The 17,585-nt window shown below is 40.9% G+C and overlaps 2 protein-coding genes across 4 annotated transcripts in view; one reads left to right on the forward strand and one right to left on the reverse strand.

The window, feature by feature from the left end:
* The window catches only part of LOC128738209 (uncharacterized), a 402,077-nt gene that overhangs the window by 333,911 nt on the left and 50,581 nt on the right, over positions 1–17,585 (reverse strand). The window lies entirely within an intron of this gene.
* LOC128736522 (UDP-glycosyltransferase UGT5-like) lies at positions 426–5,445 on the forward strand. The gene is made up of 7 exons (XM_053831004.1): positions 426–486; positions 3,497–3,621; positions 3,695–3,782; positions 3,895–4,087; positions 4,150–4,552; positions 4,613–5,058; positions 5,115–5,445. Exons 1-7 carry the CDS (start codon positions 426–428, stop codon positions 5,443–5,445), a joined length of 1,647 nt encoding a protein of 548 aa, XP_053686979.1.

Consider the following 17,585-nt stretch of genomic DNA (forward strand, 5'->3'; position numbering starts at 1 on the left):
GGCATCACGCTACACGGTGCTCTTCCAGATCTTGTTATGTCGTCAGCCAGGTTCTATGGGGGACCGTGCTATTATGGATCATATCGTCATACTCCGAAAAAATTCTCCAGAAATGTTTGGAGTACAACATACCCACGTATTATATTTTCTCGGATTTCAGGGCAGCATACGATACAGTCGAACCCAAGGATCGATTGCAGATAATGCAGGAGAACGCAATTAAAGAGGTAAACGGGCATCAAAACAAGAGAAACGATCTTCAGCCTTGTAGACGACCTTGACATCAGTCATTAGTAGAAACAATGGGACGATGGAGGCAATTTACGCCAGAGGCTAGGAGGATTGGTCCAATGATCAATGCACCTTAGACCAAATACATGATAGGAAGAAGTTCCAAAGAAAACAATGTTCAGCTCCCATGGTCAATGACTATTAACGGCGATGAACTTGAAGTGGGATCACTGGTCACCACCAGCAATAATTCGGGTAAGGAGATTCAATGACGAATTCAAGCTGGAAGTCGGGCCTACATTTTCTTATGCAAGACGCTTCGATCAAGAGCCGCACAAAGACGTTTGTACATCCTAATCAAACCGGTAGTCCTCTGTGGACTTGAGATTGTATCTTTGCTCACGGATGATATACGTGTGTTGTGACCGATCGTGAACTTGTCGTAGCTGCACCGAATCCGAAATCACGAGTAGAGCCACTGATGAGCGTTTACAGCAGGACACGGCCGTGCGTATCTTCACGTAGCGGAATCAAAAGAATTGTGGCGTTTACTTTAGTGAATTTATTGAACGAGAGTGACTTTTACACTTTGGCATTTATTGCGTTCTATTCGGCTACTGATTGCAGACTGAGCCTATCGCTCGCGCGCCGATATGATGGACCCGAATCCTACTCACTCCTGACTGAGCTACTATTGATTGAGCTACTACACCCGCTAGTGTTCATGCAGTAAAATAAATGATAAAGAACAGCGGCGATCCTTCAACGTGTATTAGCTGTATGGCTGGTAAGTAATGCCTGGAAGTGCTCTTGTGTGGGAGCGATGACGCCTACTAAGCCTACGCGAAAGTAAGGTGTCTTTTCAAAAAAATGTAAAGTTGCGAACCTCACGAAAAGTGGTTTTGAACGTTAATAACTCAGCGATTTCCTGATAGATTTTCAATATTTTTGTGTCAATCGATCAAAACATTGTCGCCGCATCGAAGCCTGTAAGAGAACCATTCCACTCATGTTGCCTTTTACGTGTTTTTTTAGACTATTTTATGCAAATTGCGGACTTAACGCGTTTTTAAGAATTTACGCGGTATTTATTTAGGTAAATTTCGAAATTTACCAGTTTTTTTACACGAATTTAGGAATTTATGCGGTTTTGATTTTCGCGGAATGTATCGTTAGTGTAAAAAGCGACTTGAGTGTATTTTTAAGTGCGCGCTATTCAAACATTTCCAAATGTTATGCCTTGTCCTTTTGTTAAAATTTAAGTCAGAAAACGAATTGTTTTATTAGCACAGACATCACTGTTCGAATACAGTCAGTACAGCTGCAGACTAACGTGCGCTTGATGAAAAGTAATGTAATTTTGAAGGTTTAGCTAATATCTTCTTTGAAGTCATTTTTTCCGAGATTTCTCAACTTCCCAAATATGGACATAACTTAACTGTACGCGGTCCGATTATTGTGAAGCATATTTTGTGCCTTAGCGGCTGCAGCCAGCGATGTTAGCTCTACGGATTCTTGTTAATGCTTAAATTTGGGACTCACTCTTTTACTCGAGATCAGTGAATCTATCCAGTCTAACCATGTACATAATATGAAGATTATATGAAGAATTCTTTGTTTGAATTCTGCTGCTCTATTCTAAACTCACAGAAATTGAAGGGTCTCAAATTTAAGCATGCATAAAAATCCGTAGATCTAATATCACTGGTTGCAGCCAGTGTTGCGAAGCCCATACTCGTGTGGTCTAATTTTCTCACACACGCGTACGCATTCTTACGAACACGCCGGCATAATTATCCCTTTAAAACTTCCGCTCTTATTTCTTCATGCACTGCAACGAGTTTTTGCGATTGTGTGTTTAGTTAACAGCTACAGTCTTCGCTCGTCGTTCGTCGTTGCAGCCAGATCTATTGATACCGATTACTCGCGACGGCTTGCACTCCCCTCGATGGTAGAATCGAGGGCGAAGATGAAGAAGAAAAGAAAAAGTAATGCAAAATTAGTGTCCCAGTGCGCCCCACGAGTTTTTTGATACGGGAATAAGCTATGCAGGAAGACGATGTGAGGATGTGCGTGCGCGAGTGTGTGGCAGTGCTGTTAATATTCATCAGCATAACGTTCAAACTTCTGGATTATCAGTCTGCCTTGCATTGAAAATCTGCTTGCTTTGATCAAACGTACATAATAACTATATACAGCAAGCATGAACTTCATGCACGAGAATATAGAATATCAGCGCCCTGTGATATTGTAACAAACTGATATTCACGTTTGAGCAGTGAAAATCAACAAAAAAAATTTATGTTGTTATTTAGCATCTATTGCGTTCAGCTGTTGGCCATAAGATTTTTCTTTTCATTTACTGCATTTAAAATTGTTTTTTTCCTGAAGTGAATATCACCTTCTGGGTTTGAAAATCACTTTCTCCTGTTCTATTTTCACGATATATTGAACTTGTATACTATGATGAAAATCACTGTGCAGTTGTACATACGAAACTCAGAGGCATAAAAAACAATGTATGCTAAGAAAAAAGATTTTCCGTTTTGTTTGAAATTCGGTGATAATTAAAGGCCCTGGTGTGTGGTTAGCAGAATGTCTGCACACAGCACCGGCGGCTGTTTCTTTTACGCCTACGTGTGCGGCGTAACCGTAGGTGAGTAGGCTCAGAAAAAATGGGCATGGCCTGTTCATTGTCAGCTGCAACTCTGATATAAAATCTGACTAAATTATGATAATCCTGCAAAATACCGTAAATTAAAGTAAAGTAGACAGAACAAATGAAAAAAAGGAATAGGAAAAGAAAAGAAATGAAAAGAAACAGAAAAGTAGGGTGAAATAAAGTAAAGTTAAATCTCTTTCTAATGAAATTTATGGCACGTTGCATTTTCTTTCGCTTTTTTAAACATTTAAAGTTTCGTTAAAACTGATTTTTTTTAAACTGAACTTGGAATACTCTTACTTTGGTCAGTATCGCGTAAACTGATCAATCCACCAAGTCCCATTATCAAGGGGCGTACGTGTTTTTTCCCTATTCGCTAAATCATAACATCGCTAGTGGCTTTATCGAACCGACTAGAGGCATTTATCAGTGCACTGCGCTCTTATCTTCCATGTTGTTGTTGTTCGCCATGCTGCCCCGTACTTATCAACCTTCTGGCACTGAATGGCACCGCCAGTCAGCCAAATTAATCTGCCGGGAGAACATAACCGAAAATGAAAGCTTACTCTTTTTCTGTGACTTTATTTACGGTGATTTGCGTAGGATTTAGTAGCTTGCAAAGAAGTGTCCATGGATCTAGGATATTGGCGGTGTTCCCGAGCACCAGCAAGACGAACTATCTGTTCGGACAGGTGCTGTTTGAAGAGCTCGCGTCGCGTGGTCATCAGGTAGAGGAACTTGGAGCAATGCAATTAGGAAAACGTATGCAAGTTACGCGTTTTCTACTTTCTACTTTCACAGATAACGGTGATAAGCCCATTCGAGATTCAGTACGACAGTGAAAACATCAAACAAATCAAACTGACCGGCATGTTTGCTCACCTCGAAGGTACGTGTAGCGTTTCGAATGGTGTAATTTTCTTATCAGCTGTTTTGAGTACTAATAAAGTGTGTATTTTGACTGTTGCTGCTGGTGCTGCCGCCGTCGCCACTAACAACAGATTATGGCATGAATGCAAACATCTTCACGAAATGGGATAGGTCGAGTTTGTATGGGAAAAATAACCTCATCTATGGAACGGCGGCTATGGCGGACTTCACACTGGGACACTCCAAGGTTCAGGAGCTGATTAAATCGGATGAGACGTTTGATTTGCTAATATTGGATCAAGTGCCGACAGACAGTCTACTGGGGTGAGATTTAACAAATAGGTTAACGCCCCCTTAGCTGAAGTTCATTGACCGGCTTTTTGTAGTTTGGCAGTGCACTACGGTATTCCGGCCATCGTGTGCAGCTCAACGACGGCGAACAAATTCACCAACGAAATGGTTGCGAATCCACACAATCCATCGTACAACCCCATCAGTGACCTCGGGTACTCCGATCGAATGACCTTCATTCAACGGTTTTGGAACACGGTCGTTTCTCTCTCGGAACAGTTCAACTATAAGTTCTTCTACTTGCCCTCTCAGGAAGCAGTTTATCAGCGGTATTTTGGCAGAAAAAATCTCCCACCGCTTTTGGACGTGATTCACAACGTCAGCTTGGTTATGGTCAACTCGCATCCGGTGATCAACCATCCGCGTCCGATGGTTCCCAGTATGATCGAAGTCGGAGGACTTCACCTGCGGAAGTTCAACGATACTGGTTTGTCGGAGGTTGTTGGGATTAACTCCATCTTGAATATCGTGGTAAAAAACAGGGACTTTTATTTTCAGGACGTGGTGAATTGGGTCGAAGCAGCGAACAAGGGCGTTGTACTGTTCAGTCTGGGAGCGAACACCAAGTCAACGGATCTGCCGGCCAATGTACGCAAAGCATTCACCGCGGCGTTCTCTCAGCTGTCCGGTACCTTGATCCTATGGAAGTGGGAGAATGCTACGCTCGATAATCAAACTTCCAACGTGATCATTGGACCGTGGATGCCTCAGCAGGAGTTACTGGCTCATCCAAACGTGCGCTTGCTCATCACGCACGGAGGATTGCTGGGAATGATGGAGTCGGTGTACTATGGTAAGCCGATCCTAGGCCTTCCGCTGGCGGGTGAGCAAGAAATCCTGGTGGATCGGGCCGTGGAAGGCGGATACGGGTTGAAGCTGGATTATAACAATATAACCGAAACAATTGTGCTGCGCTCGATCAAAAAAATCTTGGAGGACAGTTCGTAAGTCATTATTAATGCATGAATTATAGGTGTCTGACCAATATTTTTGATTTTAGATTCCGACAGAATGCTTTGAAGGCTTCGGCGCATTTTCGGGAGCATCCCATTAGGCCACTGGATAAAGCCGTTTACTACGTTGAATATGTTTTGAAAAACAACAGCGGAATCCTGAATCTGCGGACAGGGGCGCTGAGGCTGAACTTCTGGGAGCGCCATCTGGTGGATGTGATTCTATGTCTCGTGGCATTTTGCTTCATTCTGGTGACCGTGGTTGCTACCTTGATACAGATAATACTGCGGAAAACACATAAAAACAAATTAAAAGCTGCCCGCGAGCGTTCAACCACCAACGGAAAAGCTGGCGGAATAAAAAAGAAAACCAATTAACTCAATTTTTTCGATCATGCAAGCGGCTTTGAGGTTTTGAAGAATGCAGCAAAAAATGTAGAACAGATTTTACATTCAAACAGCAATTTGGCGCTCATTCATATTTTCAATTTACACAATTTTCCCATATGCACTGCAATTGAAAGTTCGCATTAACTCCGCATTGATTTAATAGGAGTAAAATGCAATTATTTTCATGGCAACAGCCGCTTGTTATTTGCACACGAGAGAAACAACATACAGGACGCATATAGGCGCGAGTAAAGTGGAAAACATTTATCGAATACTTACGTCACTGACTGGTGCGAGATTGCATCCTTCTATCTAAACGAGCTCGTACTCTTCGCACAAATCCATTGCTCCACGTTCGTTTCAGAGGGTAAAAAATAGAAAACATTTTCATAGCATTCACGAACGTCAGGCACATACATACGTGTGTATGGACTGATAATCTGAAACAATATTCGCCATTCAGTGACGACACGGCACGGCATGCAGTAAAATGCACCAGCAGGATCACTATCGACAAACAGTAAGGACGGGCGGCGGGTGGTTAGGAACGAACCGCTATTTGATGAAATTGATGGCAACTTCCCCAGTCAGGATGATGACGACGATGATGATGATGATGTTGATTGAGGATAGGTAAATTGCGGTATACGACAACGGTTCTACTCCGAGAATGGTACTCTATACTGTATGCAAGCAAGTGGCTGCGGTACGATTATGTTCCTATATGCATGCATGCAGCACTCTGGGGGAAATGCTGTTAGTTTAGCAGTGAATGTTCGACATTATTCCCTATGGCTGTGCAATTGACATTGTCGGGTTCCGAAGTGAAAGGATAACCGAGGAGGCTTTTATGCTACGGAAACGTAAAAAAATAACCTCAAGAGGCTGCTAAAGAGTGTGATTTGGGAAAATTTCAACAAGTCGTCGGGAAGTTTTGAACAAAAATGATCACACAACGCGTTTATAGTTAACAAGAAGAACGGCTATAACGTAAATAAGAGAAAAGTGCCTATCGGCATCGAAAGTTTCTTCCTCCTAACTTGCCTTGAAGTGTCGATGAATTGCAATAGAGCAATGAAAGATGTTTGGCCTCTCAGTTGGCCTCTAAGTAGGCACACTGGTCTAACAAGCCAGTCGTCATATGTTCGACGCTCTGGAAATCCTTTATTGTTATGCCAAATTTTTGCTGAATAGGCCATTTCTGCTAATTATAACGTTAGGGCAACAGAATATAACGACTGAACATTAGTTATAATGTTTGGCGGGATGTGAAAAAATTAATAACGATGGGGTGAGAACAAAGCACTGGCACATAAGCACGGTGTGAAAAAGAAATACTCATGGTCTGCGGCTAGTTCGATCGTCAGGGAATATGCTGTCCTTCCTCGCAGTTGCTCGTTCAGACTTAAAACTAAAGAACGGTCCTTAGGCCTTGGTAGTCCTAGAAAACCGACGGTTGGTGAACGTCTAGATAATACGTAATATTGACCTCATAGTGGTTCATAGCATGTAGTTCAGCAACTCGTATCCCTATCGCTTCGTGGTACAACCCGGAAACCGGGCAACCTTAGCGGAGATCGGTTAACCAACCCCGGTGGAAACTAAGGTCGTACACCGCTAGGGAAGGAGGCACCTAGGTGAACGCTGAGTGTAGTAACGAGAAATAGCCTTGTCAGCATTGAGCGTCTGTCAGAGATGGCTCTGACAATTTTTCAATCAAGTGCGCGGTTCCACTTCAGACTAGGAGCGGCTCACGACAGCGTCTAATCCGTTGCAGTCTACTGAACTAAGAAATGAGTTGTCTCGGCACTACACCTAAGATGGCAGCCTAATCACGAGACTCGGTAACGCGGTCCTAGTAAGGCAAACAAGTTGCTCTTCCAGATTTTGTTATTTCGTCTATCTTCAATAGCAAAAGAATTCGTAGACCAGGCGGGCTTTATCGGGGCCCGACAAATCCTCTAGAATTATTGGGAGTACAACATGCCCATGCATCACATTTTAGTGGATTTCAGTGCAGCATACGATATAGTCGAGCGCGAACAGCTATCGCACGAGACGATGTTTCCGGACAAACTAATCCGGCTGGACAAAGCTACCCTGGAGCGAGTGATATGCTACGTGCGTGTTTCGGATGGACGGTCCTGTATGTTATTCAACATCGCTATTGAAGGTGTGTTGGCCTACCACCAACAGTGACTGTGAACGGCGATAAACTGGAAGGAGTTGATGAGTTTATATGGGATCTCTGGTCACTGCCGACTATAATACGGGTAATGATTGAACGACACATTCAACCTGGAAGTCGAGCCTACTTTTTGCTCCGCAAGACGCTTCGATCAAGGAAAAAATTAAAAATAATTTGCAAAGGCTTAATTAAAGAACATTTCTGTTGAGCATCTGGGCGTACAGAAAACATTACAAAAAAGCGATGAAAAGATGCCTAAAATACGAAGATGGCGAAAGGACGACTGAAAAATGACGAAAATGCGATCTTTTTTCTGTTTTACTTATCTCTGACTCTGTCGCGGTCCAACGTAAACTCTTTTTCAGTAATGTGGAAGAACGTTTGGTGAGAAGAAGAATTGTAGACTGGGTGGAACTGGAAAATTTCGATATGAGGCCAAAAATATATTGGGTCGTTCAATGGTAGGTGGGACTCTAACCCAGGCTTCATTCTCGGTTTTTTGCACAGTAGATACTCATTTGACTGCAGCGCCTCAAATAAACAGAATTCGAAAAAGTAGTGTAAAGGGCAATTGTAGAGCCAATTATTAACTGCATTATTGCTGAAGAAAGTATAGTTTTATCTTTAGTATTTACGACGCTACGCGATTGCTACCCCGTTGGTAGCCAAATGAGCGCTCTTTTTGCTACCAACGGGGTAGCAGCCCCATAGCGCTGTAAATACAAAAGATAGAACTATACTTTCTTCAGTAATAATGCAGATAATAATTAACTCTACAATTGCCTTATACAATACCTTTTCGAATTTTGTTTCATTGAGGCGCTGCAGTGAAATGAGCATCTATTGAGCAAAAAACTGAATATGAAGCCTGCTCTAACCCACACTTTCTCGCTTGGTACCCGAGTGTTTTAGGCAACTGAACAATTACTGGGGGCGTATGTGTGCGTATATGGAATGGTTAGATTGGAGGAACAAAATTAGATGTGAGACTACCTAAAATAAAGGTTTTGATAGTAGTTGAATTGCCGAAAACACTCGGGTAGCAACCGAGAAAGTGTGGGTTGGAGTCCCACCTACCCTTTTTTTGGACACCAGAAGGGCACTGCGTTCAAAAATGCCGCTGCGACAGTCACTAAGATTATCTTTTGTAGCTGGCCCCTATTGCTACAATTGGCCCACCTACCATTGAACGACCCAATATTTTTTTGGCCTCATATTGAAATTTCCCAGTTTCATCCAGTATACCATTCTTCTCACCAAAGGCCCTTCCACTTTACTAAAAAAGAAAATGTGATGACAAGATGACGAAAAAAATAAATAGATGACGTAAAACGATGAAAAGTAGAGGAAGAGACGACAAAAATACGATGGAAATAACGATGCAAACAGAAGACAAAACACGCAAAAAAGACGAAGAAAGGATGGCGAAAGGACAATGCAAAGGCAGTAAAAGAGAAGCTAAGGGGGTTGTGCAGTCTCCTTTTGTCCAGCGCCTCTATGGTTCAAAGGTACATTAGTACCAGCGACCCATGTGCTCTGGCGGGTGTTGTGTGTTCGCATCCGGCTATAATCTCAGATTATAGCTTAGTTCGACCCATGCACCTTCCAGCATTGGACAAAAGGTAGGAGTCAAAACGACTACTTGTTAAGCGTAACCACTAATAACCTCCCCCCCTCTCACCTTTCCGCTCTTTCTCCATCATTCTAAAAATTTCATTACTTTCTTCTACCGTCCCTTCATCAATTGTAAAAGAACTGACGTTTTAAAAAATATTAAATCAAAAAGAGGTTGGGTTCGAATCCGGTTATAATCGGCTCCCATTCGCTGATCTCCCAGTTTGGATAAAGAGGAACGTTATACAAAATTAATAAGCGTTACTTCAATAAGTCTTGTCATCTCTAAGATATTATTAACATCTTTGTTTCATTATTTTCTTCTACCATTCCCTCTGTAGATTGCCAAAAAACTACCGTCATAAAACATTAAATAATTGCTTGAGCTCATTCTTCATTACAAAGCTCAAGACAAAAACCGGTTGGTCCAGTAAAAAGACAACATCTTCGTTGTCTTGACGACAAAAAGCGAGACAAAAAATGGCAAAACTGTGACGAAAAGACAACAAAAAAGGTGATGAAACGACTAAAGATAATAAAATGATGGCAAAAAAACGAAGAAAAGATGATAAAATGACGACGGAAAGACGCCAAAACGTCAACAAAGAGGACGACAAAAAACAAGAAAAGACCAAACAGAGATGGCAAAAGACGGCGAAAAGACGATGAATAGAAAATAACAAGATAATGAAAAGACGACACGGGAACGACGATAAGGCAGCAAATAGATGACAATAATACGATGAAGAGGCGGGCGGCGCAAAGATTTACAAAAAAGACAATAAGCAAATCATCAAATCAAATCAAATCAAGAGAAATGTATGTTCATAATTAGTTTTTGTTTATTAAAAACAACAAAAAATACAGTTTTTTCATTAATTTTCGAAGATTTTCTCAGTGATTTAATGAAGCAACGATGTGTTTCAATGTTATTTACTTTGACAACACTGTTCTGTAGTCGGACCGTGTGCATTGCTATGTTTGCCTCTTATATTCTCCCACCATCCTTATGAACAGCGAGTGAGAGGTGAAACTCGCAGTTTCCCATAGGAACACTAGAGAATAAAAGAGACGACGAATACCGTTTGCCGAACGCTGCGGTGAAAGAATGCCCCGATAAGCAATTTAGACAGATGACATTTTACGCATCTACCGACCAAAAATATCAAGTCTGTTAATGCAGATGCCGATTAGTCGGTCACGGATAGGAACGCGAACACGAACCCCTATTCAAGGGGAAAAGTCCGATGGATTTTTTATGGGGGTGTATAAAAATTAGGATTTCAGGACTGCTTAAAAAGCACCTTGAGGGTGAAAATATGTTCGGTCTGATCAAAATTAGTTCCATCGCTCCAACTTTTAAAGCGAAAAATCAAAAGTTTAGCTCAACAATAGTGTCTTTCAATGGTAACAGCTTGAAGAATTAAAGGTAGCAAGAAGATTGATATGCTGATAGTCCCCCACTTAGTCAACCCATCGCTTGTAATAAGGTAAAACAATCAGTAACCCGCTTAGACTGCTTAAAACCGGTTCTTTACCCTATTTGAAGAAGCCTGAGAAATTACAATGAGAAAATAGCACCATTCAAAGGCCTATTTGATGGATTACTGTCTTTCAAAAATAGATCAAAAGAGAGACAGATGGATAACGTGACAACGGATAACGGATAACGTGTCCGTATTGCCTGCACACTGGTTCATAGAAGATAACTAGTTTTGCAGTGACATCAGTTTGCTGCTGGCCCTAATGTACATTAAATCGTTCCTATACAGTAGCATCAAAAGCAAGTGGTTGTCACTCAAAAACTTGATATGTCAACACGATGGAAGAGTTTCAGGCGCATCTGTCTCGCATATTTATAGTAGCGTAAATAGAGCACCATAGGCTGAAAATAAATATAAAATGCTGTAAATTTCTAGCGAATGAAAATTAAAATTGATTTGTATTTTCATATCAGAGGGGAATTCTTGTATTCCTCCGTGACAAAAAGAAATAGAATTGTTTCTGTGATACCGTATTCACAGCTGTTTAGTTTCTAGAATTAGTAAACGTGATCATTTAATTGTGTGTTTTCTAAACCATCATCAAGAGTGGATACGCGTAAGCGATTGCTTCTATTTTTTCGGCCCAATTACGTGCTTGTGGAAAAACAGTGGTTTTGATGTTTATTGAGTAAAAATTAGCAAATTACTTACATTTTTATGAAAATAATTATAATACATTGAAGCCTAAATATGAGTGCTACATTCGTTTCAGTATTGTTATATAGCGGCAAAGTTTTTATTTGGGAAAGCACGGAAAAAAAGGGAATGTATGCCGAATTTAGTAGCGTACTGGAAATGCTCTCCGGTATCCTAACTAGGCACGAGTTTGTAATATTCCATTATGACAATGCTCGGTCGCATACTGCTTTACAAATCAAAAGCTATTACGATAATAGCAGCTGTAAAGATTCAACCTGTTAGCCATCTTCTCCAGACGTAGGCGCCATATACTTAGAGCCATGTAAAATGCCCTACACTTTCGAGGAAAGTATCAAAAATTGAATACACTCAAGTACTTTTTTTACGTGGTTTGTTTTTTCGATGATTAAGAACGAGACAACTTAGGGACCATTCATTTATTTCTCAATACATTTGGGACCGGCCCGACATTCGTCACGTATTTTGTAGATGGTCCCATGTTTTTTTATTAATCTACTAGCTGACCTGACAAACTTCGTATTGCCACAAATTAAACTGTGTTGTACATAAATCGTAAATCTCGGATGACCTTTGTCACAATCTCGAGTTTTGCAAGTTTCTGAGGAGTTCATGGGTGTTTTAATACACAAATTTTCCACTCAGTAAAGTAAAAAACAACTCCCCCATTGCTTAGAGCTTGATAAAATAAAGCAGATAGCATTTAAATATTCGCCATCATTACAAACCATTTCGCCGAATACCATTTTGCGGAACACTAATTCTCGGTTGACCATAACGCGGGATATAGACAGGGTGTCGACTCAAATCCAAAAATAAAATTCCCTGACTTTCCCTGATTTTCCCTGATGCTTCAAATATTTTTCCCTGACCCTCAAAACTCGAATGTCAAGCTTATTTGGGCGATTTCTGGCTTAAGTTTTTAACCCTTTAGCATGGCTTATGCGAGCTGCTGAAAACTAAAGCTAGATTTCTTCATGATTTAAGAACACATATCAAAGATTCTTAACCTATTTCTTACCAGCGTTTCGAAAACGCCCTTTTCTATCGAGTCTAGGGACAGTTATGTTTGAGGTATCAACTTGAATCAAAAGAAACAAAGATGGAGAAATAATCTAATCGACCTGTTTTTGCACAAAGCTTAGATGTTACATACAACAAAATTACAGCCGTGTAAACATAACAAATCTTGCTAATTTTCAGTCAGCTCAAACTAGTAACTTTGCCGCTGGAAGGTGGACACATGTCTGCGGGTTTTCAGTTAAACTAAAACAAAACTTTCCTGGAAGTTTCAACTTGTTATCTTTGCTGCAAAAAGTATGGGGTTAAGGAGATGGTTCCTCAAAGATTTTTGGTACAAAAATGTGCGTTTTGCTGGCTTCGAGGTACGGCAAAACTTTAGCTAGATAATATTGTTAGAAAATGTCCAAATGGCAAATATTTTAACCCTCAATGGTGGACAGTATGCGAAGTTAAGACTATAAGACTAAAGCTGTGTGTCATGATTTCGGATTGCAACTATCGAGACTTGAGAGCAACAATGACTCGAAGGTAGTTCGGTGGCCGGCCGTTCGATCCGATGACTGTATATGGGTGTTGAGAATTAAGGTAAATTCTTCAACTACAGCTTAATCAACGTATAGTCACAATCATAAATTCGATGATACTAGGAACGAATTGAATCGCCCAGTTAGCTTCGAGGTACGATGCTGATCTAACAAGCCAGTTGTGTTCGAATCTCGGCTAGCCGGTTTTTGTTAGATAGAATCAGTAGGATGGTTGCACTGACCCCGTAATTTTCCTGTACTCTAACAGCCGGCTGCGAAGTCTGTCGATAAAGAAGGATAATGTCTAGTGACGGTTAATGCTCAAGACTTTGCTTTGCTTTGCTAGGGACGAGTTCTATGACAGGTTCGAAAGGATTTATGGGGTGCGCACGACTTGAAAATTCAAGACTCTAGCTCCCAGATCGATCCTGTTTAACGGTCAATACTTTTTAGAAGTCACAATATACAGTCTTTTCTTAGCGACTTTGACCACTATCTCGTCGTAAGATCCACGCAGATCCACTCCACGTTGCAGTGGAGTACATCAGAAAGCTTGATCAACGAATCGCAGAACAGCATGACGAAAGGGAATAAGACGTAAGTAGGCTGTGGAGGATCTTCCATGGTGCCAACAACTACGAGGGAAGTGATAGGCACAACGTGTGGAAGACAGTGTAACAGCTTGTTTGATGTCGAATGCCAGAAAATGACAGATGAGAAGAACCAGGCCAAGAGTCGCATGCTGACTGCGGATCACGTCAGAACAGAGAAACATGTAAGCTTTCTGCGTAGTACGTAACCAGCTGAACCAGTCCCGAAGGTTGCCAACTCGCATAAACGCAAATTCTACAGAACGTTAATGCTTCCGGTAACCCTTAACGGACATGAACCATGGACACTGAAGGAAGATGATCAATGCTTGGGGCTTCTGAGTGTAAAATTCTGCAATTGGTGAAAACGCTGTGGATCGCGTGTAAATAACAGTCTGTATCCCGGTTTGTGCTCTTGATGTCTGCACCGTGAAGTGCTTGGGGCCTCTGCCATTGCCGATTTCGAGCACTACAGCGAATGAAGTCTGACAATTGTACGTCGCAAAACAAATAGGAAATTTACGGCAAACTGAAAGATAATCGAATCGCCACTAGACATGTAACAAGTTTTAATTCAACCGATCAATCTGCGTATATTTTACACGAAAATTGATTTGATTCCAAAGTTGATCAACAATATTGCCGGGTAAACAAAATTTCCCTGATTGAATTTCGAAATTCCCTGATATTCCCTGATTTCCCTGATCCAAAAATGAATTCCCTGATATTCCCTGATTTTCCAGGTTTTTCCAGGAAATCGACACCCTGTATAGAGTTTCGCAGAATACCATTTCGCGAAAAACCTTACGCGGAATGTACCATTTCAAGGAAAATACTTTCGTAGAAAGTACCATTTCGCAGGGGTGACCCAAGTAAAGGAAAGTAATAGAGGTCAGTAGATCTAGAAAAATAAATAAACCTAGATAGAGGTGATCTCTACGGGGGCTGCCCCCGCAGTGGCCGGCGCTTTCGACGGCAGGTCGCCGGTAACAATCGCGGCCTGTGGCCGTCTCGCGCTGAATTATCTAATGTTATTATTGATAGTTTTTGGTGGTCTTGTTATTGATCAATCTATACCTATAAAGAAAGATTTCTGTCTGTCTGTCTGTCTGTCCGTATGTTCCTTATAGAATCGAAAATTACTGAACCAATCGGCATGAAAATATGCATGTAGAGGTTTTTTGGGGCCAGGAAAGGTTTTAGTGATGGTTAGAAACCCCTCCCCCCACTAAGAGGGGGGGCTCCCATACAAATGAAACACAAATTTCTGCATAACTCGACAACTAATCAAGCAAATAGAACAAAATTTGGCATGTGGGTGTTTTCGGTGGCAAGAATTTATTCTATGGTAAATTGAGACCCCTCCCCTCTTTATAAGGGGAATTATAACTCCTCTCCTCTTTAAAAGGGGGGGTTTCCATACAAATTTCCTCATAACTCGAGAACTAATCAAGCAAATGGAACCAAATTTGGCATGTGAAGGTTTTCGAGGGCAAGAATATTTTCTATAGTAAATTAGGACCCCTCCCCACTTTAAGAGGGAGGGCTCCTGTACCAAAGAAACACAATTTTCCTCATAACTCTAGAAGTAATTAAGCAAATGGAACCAAATTTGGCATGTGGGTGTTTTTGGAGACAAAATTTTTTTCTATGATGAATTGGGACCCCTCCCCGTTTTAGGAGGGGGGACTCCTATACAAATAAAATGCAAATTTCCTCATAACTCGAGAATTAATCAAGCAAATGGAACCAAATTTGGCATGTGAAAGTTTTCTAGGGCATGAATATTTTCTATGGTGAATTAGAACCCCTCCCCACTTTAAGAGGGGGGGCTCCTATACAAACGAAATACAAATTTCCTCATAACTCGAAAACTAATCAAGCAAATGGAACCAAATTTGGCACGTGGGTGTTTTTGGAGACAAAAATTTTTTCTATGATGAATTGGAATCCCTACCCACTTTAGGAGGGGGGGCTCCTATACAAATGAAATTCAAATTTCCTCATAACTCGAGAACTAATCAATCAAATGGAACCAAATTTGGCATGTGGGAGTTTTAGATGGCAGAATTTTTTTCTATGGTGAATTACGACCTCTTCCCCTTTTAAGAGGGGAGCTCCCATACAAATGAAATTCAAATTTCCTTATAACTTGAGAACTAATCAAGTAAATGGAACCAAATTTGGCATGTGGGAGATTTTGGAGTCTTGAATTTATTTTACGATAGTTAGAGACCTCTCACCCCTGTGGTAGGGGGATATGGACTCTCATACAAATAAAACAGAAATTTTTGCGAAACTCAAAAACTAATCGAACTCGAGAAATTCGAGACTCTTCCATAAAACATTAGTCAATACAAGACTACAAAAACTATCTATAGTAACACTAGATCATTCAGGACGAGACGGTCGCGAGTGTTGCCGGTGACCCGTCGTTGGAAGCGCCGCCCACTGGGGGGCTTGCAAAACTCGAGATTGTGACAAAGATCATCCGAGATTCATGATTTATGTACAACACAGGTTAATTTGTGGCAATACGAAGTTTGTCGGGTCAGCTAGTGTTTTATAAAAGAATCTAAAATTTCTCGAGTTCGATTAGTTTTTGAGTTACGAAAAAATTTCTGTTTTATTTGTATGATAGTTGCCTACAAAAACACCCACATGCTAAATTTGGTTCCGTTTGCTTGATTAGTTTTCGAGTTATGAGGAAATTTGTGTTTCATTTGTATGGGAGCCCCCCTCTTAGTGGGACCCCTATATGCAAATTTTTACGCCGATCGGTTCAGTAGTTTTCGATTCTATAAGGAACATTCGGGCAGTCAGACAGAAATCCATTTTTATAGGTCCCGACACGAATGCACTAACGAGTGTAAAGTGTCGTAAATAAAAAACAACAACCACAACAAATTTTTAAAGGTATAGATTTGTATGGGAGGCCCCCTTTTAGTGGGGGAGGGATCTCTAACCATCATAAGAACCTTCCCTGGCACCAAAAACCCCTACATGCAAATTTTCACTCCGATCGGTTCAGTAGTTTTCGATTCTAAAAGGAACATAGGGACAGACAGACAGACAGACAGACAGAAATCCTTTTTTATAGGTATAGATAACTAATCCATTAACCTGTTGATTAATAATTGATTTTTAAATCCAAAATAGTTTGGTTTTTACTTTGAAAGATTAATATTGGTTTTTAAAAAATAGTTCGTTTTTTTCCAAATAACAAACACTGGCTTGTTGAGAAATCCCAGTGCCATTATTGTTTTATAGAACAATTGTTACTCTTCCGTTCATTCAAAAATCTTGAGCTATTTAAATTATTCTGGCAAATATTCAATATGCTTTACAAAAAAGCTGGAAACGGCCAGCAGAGGGGTAGCTTTGCTTAATATTTCCATCTCCAGTTTAAATAAAAACAAATCCCCTGCTCTCAAACAGGCCAAAAAATCCCTTCTCAAACAAGCGGTGAAGTATATCGATTTTTTCACACTCTTCAATTTTCAAGTTCATCCACTTACCGGTCTCTCTAATAGGGGAACGGTTTAGCTTGGGAAGAACCTGAGGCAACATCCGCTAACGACCGATGTGGAAATCAAGTTTATTATTCTTAGGTATCACACTGTACCTATATGGTAGGTAACGTAAAACGAAAGTGAAATTGAAATCAATGCGATAAAGAATCTTCGATGAATGATATTGAAAATCGGCAGCGACACAAATTGAACCTACCGACAGACGGACAGCCTGACAGGCAACGAAACGTCATCGTTTCCATGTGTGTTACTGCCATTGAATTTTCTGAATACGTGCAGAACGCCACCCACACCCTCTTGCTTCCCAACCAACCATGATGATTGAACGAGACTTCATTCACAACCATCCTGTTGAAGCGGAGAGCTGCTGCAATTCTTTGGCAGTCATCCGTCAGCAACAGTCGGCGCACACATCATTCGCGCTTTGTTTCATGTAGGTAGGTACCGGTACTCGG

Source organism: Sabethes cyaneus, chromosome 2 (genome assembly GCF_943734655.1).
Source record: "Sabethes cyaneus chromosome 2, idSabCyanKW18_F2, whole genome shotgun sequence".
Lineage (NCBI taxonomy): Eukaryota > Metazoa > Arthropoda > Insecta > Diptera > Culicidae > Sabethes > Sabethes cyaneus.